The sequence below is a fragment of the Adiantum capillus-veneris genome, chromosome 26 (genome assembly GCF_014529385.1).
Source record: "Adiantum capillus-veneris isolate H3 chromosome 26, ASM1452938v2, whole genome shotgun sequence".
In the NCBI taxonomy this organism is placed as follows: domain Eukaryota; kingdom Viridiplantae; phylum Streptophyta; class Polypodiopsida; order Polypodiales; family Pteridaceae; genus Adiantum; species Adiantum capillus-veneris.
In genome coordinates, this window is record NC_140956.1 from 125,783,586 (window position 1) to 125,790,060 (window position 6,475).

Consider the following 6,475-nt stretch of genomic DNA (forward strand, 5'->3'; position numbering starts at 1 on the left):
CCTCTTTCTTCTTAGCCTCTTTGGCCTTCAACTTAGGACACTGCTTGATCAAGTGATCATTAGCTTTACAATAATGGCACGCATCTCTTTTTGCCCTTATCACTAAAATTGCCAGACGAAGTGCTGCCAGCAGAAGCATTAGGAATAGAAGTTTTGCCACACAGCAGAACCATAAGAAGTGGCTACATTGCTGTTACCACCCTTTCTTTGAGAAGCAATAAAAGCCTGTTCAACTGCACGCTGTTTAGTTCTGTTTTCTTTAGAAAGTGACTCTTGTAACAATAATGTGCATAATGCATCAAACTTAACAACTTCTGGATTTCCTTGGGTCATAAGTCTCCAAGTACTAGCAAAAGTCTAGTAAGAATCTGGTAAGGCATCAAGAACCGTCTGCACAAGGAAATTGTCTTAAATGACTTCACCTGCAGAAATAAGCTGCTCATTGATATCCTTGACACTAGCAAGGAAAGTGTCCATATCATCTTCCTCATGCATAATCTTCGACTCCAGCTCTTTACGCAGCAAAGCAATTTTAGCCTCATTGCGGCTTGCATAAAGACATGCTAGAATATCCCAAGCCTATTTTGCAGATTTTGATGAGCAGATGTGAGGAACAATGGTGCGCTTTACAGACAACGCAATCAATGCATGAGCTTGCGCATCCTTTACATCCCAACGAGCTTGTTCTGCCGTAGGCAAAACAACTCTAACAGCTGTAATCCTTGCAGCAAGACCTGCAACATCCTCAACATCGCCTACATCCTCAAAACCAGGACGTACATCAATGCCCTGCACAATATTCCAAACGCCCTTTGACACAAGAACGTGTTGCATCATATAAGCCCACATAGGGTAATTGTCCCCATCCAACCTATCCTTAGTAGCAAACATCTTAAAGACATCTGTGTTGTTGTCAGCCATGGTAAATGTTGCACTTAATGTGAAATCTGTCCGAAAATAGGAGAAACGAAGCGGGAACAACACGTGCTATATAGCACAAACCACGGCACTGGCAGGAAATTCTGCACAAAATGACAAATTGCTTGGGCAGACCTGCCTGTAATGGAAACGGAGGCCGAAATGAGCCTGAATCAGAAATGATCCCGAAATATTTGTCGACCTGCGAACGCTCGCTAAACCTCACTATAATGGGAGAAAGTGAGCAGGCGTGTGCTGGAGCAGCTGGCGACTCAGCCCAGGAGGACGTAACCTACTCTGATACCAATTGTTGGAATTAGGGTGGTAGAGAAACACACACAGCTTGGAGAAGACGAAGGAAGCTCAAGGCACACAATAGAGAGTGTGTTACTTAGTGTGCAATGGAAAGATAGATAGCCCTAGAGTGATGGACATATATACAATGCTCGGGAGGAAAAACCTCCTAAAGAGGGAAAAAATGCTCCGACAGTCCTAGTGTGTTCACACACATCACTACCACATGTATATGGTAACATTTTTTACGCAACTAAAGTTTTTGTTTTAAAAATGCAAAAAAAAAGATAAAAATAAAGAAAAACATAGCTACCATTGCGATAGCGTGCGATTGGACAACATTCTCTCTTTAGCATTAAAAAAATTTAAATCTGATTCTAAACTTTTTTTAATGGCTTTGTGCACCTCCATGTGGCAGAAGCCCCCCTCACCCACCTTTCTTGTCCTCCTTGCCTTACGCCCTGGCTAGCCTATTTTTCAACATGATTTTCACACGCTTATTCGTATTGGTAGGAAAACCCAAATATCTTTAATCACTCTCTCTCACGTATTGGTAGGAAAACCCAAATATCTTTAATCACTCTCTCTCACGTATGTGCTCCCCCTAGATTCCACTTAATACCTATTTTGGCTCTTCTTGAAAGAAAATTATTACTTCAAATATTCCCTCCCCTCTCCTTTTGTTTCCTCCACGCATACCTATTACCCAAAGCACTCCTACAATGGCCCTTGACTTGGCATCTGCTCGCACTTTCTCACCCTTATTTCCAACCTGCAGGTGTCCCCCCCCCCCCCCCCCCAAAACCCCTCAAAACCACCACCACCAGAAAATCAAACGCCCACATGGGCTTTGTTGATTCCATAGCCATCCATTTCAAAAATATATGAAGTAAACGGACGCAAGCAAAAGTACACTCAGACATGAAAAAAGTAAACTCGGACCCAACGAATAGCTATAGCTCGCCGTGGAAAATGTGCCTTGTTTTTGCATTGTCGATCCCATCACTGGGGTTCAACTTAAGAGTCGGAGTCCCAGTGCTCGAATAAAACCTAGGTTTAGTGTAACCCCACCTACAAATTTTCAAATTTAGCTCTAAATTTTATAGTTGAAGGTGAGAAAACCTACAAAATAGTGTAAATTGGTGTAAAAACCTTCAGATTTAGCCAATTTACCTCTATTGTTTCTCACATGTAGGTTTGACAAGTTTTTGGAAAAAAGGTTTATCGAGCACTGCTTAAAACCCCATGTTCTTAGGTTGCCCCCGGCACTATTTGACACCTAGTTCATATCGAGTTCACACCACCGTACACATAGCCTGTAGAGTTCACATCTAGTTCAGAATGAGTTCACATTCGTCCGAGCTTTGTGCATGCCTTTTGTTAAGCAAGGAAAATGGTAGCATTACATTACATAGTTTTGGCCAGCCGCAACTCTAGTTCACACCGTGTTCACATCCAGCTTACAATGAGTTCACATCTAGCTCACAAGCAAGTTCACAATGAGTTCACATTCGTCTGAGTTTACACTTACTTTACATCAACAAATTCGGCATCAACGGTTGTGATCTTCATCGACAAGCGACACCAATTTTCAAGCATACATTTATGTGCCCTATAGGCGGCAAACATAGATCTTGCTCGTGATCTAATGCAAGATTATCTAGCTTCTCCATGCAGATCCGCCCATTGTGTACCCCTCAACACTACGTAACACGAGCATTGAGGGGGTGGGATCTACGGTGGGATGAAGGAGAGTCGTAGATCTTGGCAGCATCTGCCAAAGTAATCTCAAGTACTCGAGATTACTAAAAATTACAAAAGTAATCTCAGGTAACGGGGTTAACTTTTTGTAATCTCGGGTACCCACTTCTTCATGCACACCCAAGGTTCGAACCACTGACCTCATCTGTGAGACTCCCATGTCCTATCCACGGGCACCCGCGTGTTTTTCATGGCCTCCCCGCCGCTCACCATGGGGTTGCCAGCTTTCCGGGGAAAGGACACTGAGTGACCTTTCCCTACACCTTCAAGATGTAAGCATAGCCTTCAAGACAAAACTATAGGTGACTGAATTTGGAGAAAGACACTCGCTTTGCATCCGCTGAAAACAGCCCAAAGCTTCCTGGCCCTGCCCTTGTTCAGCATATCCTGTAATCAGTGCGTTCCAAGAGTCCACATTTCGGACAGGAAGCTCCTCAAGCACTCGTTGTGCTTTCTGAAGTGCACCACATTTAGCAAACATGTCAACCAAGGCATTGCCAAGCAAGACATCTTTTTTCAACAGCCCCTGACTAACAATATCAGCCTGAACTTTTATGCCCATATCAACATCTCGCTTAGAGCCAGATGCCCTCAAGATGCACGCGTAGGTTATTGCATCTGGAGAAAGGCCCTCACTTTGCATCCGCTGAAAAGAGCCTAGAGCTTCCTGGCACTGCCCCTGTTGCGCGTATCCCGCGATCAATGCATTCCAAGAGTCCACATTCCGGACATGAAGCTCCTCAAACACTTTTAGTGCTTTCTGAAGTGCACCACATTTGGCATACATATCAACCAAGGCATTGCCAAGCACAACATTTTTTTGCAACAGCCCCTGACTAACAATATCATCGTGAATTTTTATGCCCATATCAGCATCTTGTGTAGAGCCACATGCCTTCAAGATGCACGCATAGGTGATTGCATCTGGAGAGATGCCCTCGCTCTGCATCTGCTGAAAACAGCCTAGAGCTTTCTGGCCCTGCTCTTGTTGTGTGTATCCCGCAATCAATGCACTCCAAGAGACGACGTCCCGGACACAAAGATCATCAAGCACTCTTTGTGCTCTCTGAAGTAAACCACATTTTACATACATGTCGACCAAGGCATTGCCAAGCACAACATCTTTCCCAAACATCCCCTGACCAACAATATCGTCGTGAATTTTTGTGCCCATATCAGCATCTTGAGTAGAGCCACATGCCTTCAAGATACACGCATAGGTGACTGCATCTGGAGAGAGGCCCTCCCTTCGAATCTGCTGAAAACAGCCTAGAGCTTTCTGACCCTCCTCCTGTTGCACGTATCCCACAATCAGTGCATTCCAAGAGACGACATCCCGGACAGGAAGCTCCTCAAGCACTCTTTGTGCTTTTTGAAGTAAACCACATTTGGCATACATATCAACCAAGGCAGTACCAAGTACGACATTTTTTTGCAACAGCCCTTGACTAACAATATCATCGTGAGTTTTTGTGCCCATGTCAGCATCTTGCAGAGAGCCACATGCCTTCAAGATGCACACGTAGGTGATTGCATCCGGGGAGAGACCCTCACTTTGCATCCGCTGAAAACAGCCTAGAGCTTCCTGGGACTGCCCCTGTTGCGAGTATCCCACAATCAATGCATTCCAACAGACGGCGTTCCGGACAGGAAGCTCCTCAAGCACGTTTTGCGCTTTTTGAAGTGCACCACATTTGGCATACATGTCGACCAAGGCAGTGCCAAGCACGATATCTTTTTTCAACAGCCCCTGTCTAACAATATCATCGTGAATTTTTGTGCCCATATCAGCATCTCGTGTAAAGCCACATGCCTTCAAGATGTAGACGTAGGTGATTGCATCTGGGGAGAGGCCCTCGCTTCGCATCTGCTGAAAACAGTCTAGAGCTTTCTGGCCCTGCTCCTGTTGCACATGTCCCGCGATCAATGCACTCCAAGAGACGACATCCCGGACAGGAAGCTCCTCAAGCACCTTTTGCGCTTTCTGAAGTGCACCACATTTGGCATACATATCGACCAAGGCATTGCCAAGCACAACATTTTTTTGCAACATCCCTTGACTAACAATATCAGCGTGAAGTTTCATGCCCATATCACCATCTTGCGTAGAGCCACATACCTTCAAGATGCACGCGTAGGTGATTGCATCTGGAGAGAGGCCCTCACTTTGCATCCGCTCAAAACAGCCTAGAGCTTTCTGGCCCTGCTCCTGTTGCACGTGTCCTGCAATCAGTGCATTCCAAGAGACAACATTCCGGACAGGAAGCTCCTCAAGCACTTTTTGTGCTTTCTGAAGTGCACCACATTTGGCATACATATTAACCAAGGCAGTGCCAAGCACGACATCTTTTTTCAACAGCCTCTGACTAACAATATCACCGTGAATTTTTATGCCCATATCAGCATCCTGTGTAGAGCCGCATGCCTTCAAGATGCACGCATAGGTGATTGCATCTGGGGAGAGGCCCTCGCTTCGCATCTGCTGAAAACAGCCCAGAGCTTCCTTGCCCTGCCCCTGTTGGACATATCCTGTAATCAGTGCATTCCAAGAGACAACATCCCGCACGGGAAGCTCGTCAAAGACTTGTTGCGCCCTATCAGGTGCACCGCACTTGACATACATAGTCACCAACATGTTCCCTAAGTATGCGTTCTTTTCAAGTAACCCACTATCGCAAATATCACCATGTATCCTACTGCCTCGATACAAATCCTTCTTCTTAGCGCAGTCTTTAAGTGAGCTCACAAAAGAAAGACTCATTCTCTTTTGCTTGTGTAGCCCTTATTGCTGCTCTTCTGGCGGTGCTCTGTGAACACAAAACCAGTGGTGCTGAGAGAAAACGAATGTGTGTGTGTGTGTGTGTGTGTGTGTGTACAAAAACAGAGGTTCTTACACACCGTTCCACAAAGGTGGCCCTTGGGGCTCCCATCTGCGACGCTACACGCCTCATTTGTATTTTTTTGGCTGCAGAGGAGCTCCTCTTTTTGCCGCAGGGCTCCTCTTTTCATAGCAGAGCTTCCATTTGTTTATCCTGCCACGCTATAAGCTCTTGCATGTTCTCCACCTTCTTTGTCTGTGGTGTGTGCGCTTCGTTGTGTCCGAGCTATGGTGTGTTATAGTTATTGGCTCACACTCTGTTTATTCCTTCGTCCCAAGATTCCTCAGAATCCAACCTTACCTTACCAACTTCCAGGGTCACAACTATCCAATGTTTGATTTAAGATAGAACCTTTCAATGTTTCTTTACATCTTATGACAAACTGTAGAAATGTATTGACAGACAGCCAGACATCCCTAACCTCAAAAGGTAGACCCGTTAGGAGGGAGCCACCGTGAAGTTAAGCGGAAAATGACAGGGTTTGCAGAGCCACGAAACCTGTCAACCAACCCTATTAACTACAAACGTTAGGTACCATTAAGGTACCACCCTCTAATATCCTTTTAGATTAATTCAGTGAATTCAAGCCATTTTTCACCTAAGGTTTCCAAACCTAGCCAATT

The 6,475-nt window shown here is 45.2% G+C and overlaps 1 protein-coding gene across 2 annotated transcripts; it reads right to left on the reverse strand.

The window, feature by feature from the left end:
- Positions 1-3,032: 3,032 nt before the first annotated feature.
- Positions 3,033-6,195, reverse strand: LOC147424163 (pentatricopeptide repeat-containing protein At2g39620-like). 2 transcript variants are annotated; one of them, XM_086501728.1, is made up of 2 exons: positions 5,872-6,195; positions 3,033-5,780 (listed from the first exon to the last, which is right to left on the reverse strand). In XM_086501728.1, the coding sequence occupies exon 2, from the start codon at positions 5,732-5,734 to the stop codon at positions 3,239-3,241; it is 2,496 nt and encodes an 831-aa protein (XP_086357854.1). In that variant the 5' UTR covers positions 5,735-5,780; positions 5,872-6,195; the 3' UTR covers positions 3,033-3,238. The 2 variants fall into 2 exon arrangements, with proteins under 2 accessions (XP_086357854.1, XP_086357855.1); XM_086501729.1 differs by having other exon boundaries at positions 3,033-5,803.
- Between the last annotated feature and the right edge of the window lie 280 nt (positions 6,196-6,475).

What these genes read in the sequence shown, in the direction of transcription:
- LOC147424163 (XM_086501728.1), bottom strand. Translation starts at nt 5,734, where the DNA reads ATGAGTCTTTCTTTTGTGAGCTCACTTAAAGACTGCGCTAAGAAGAAG.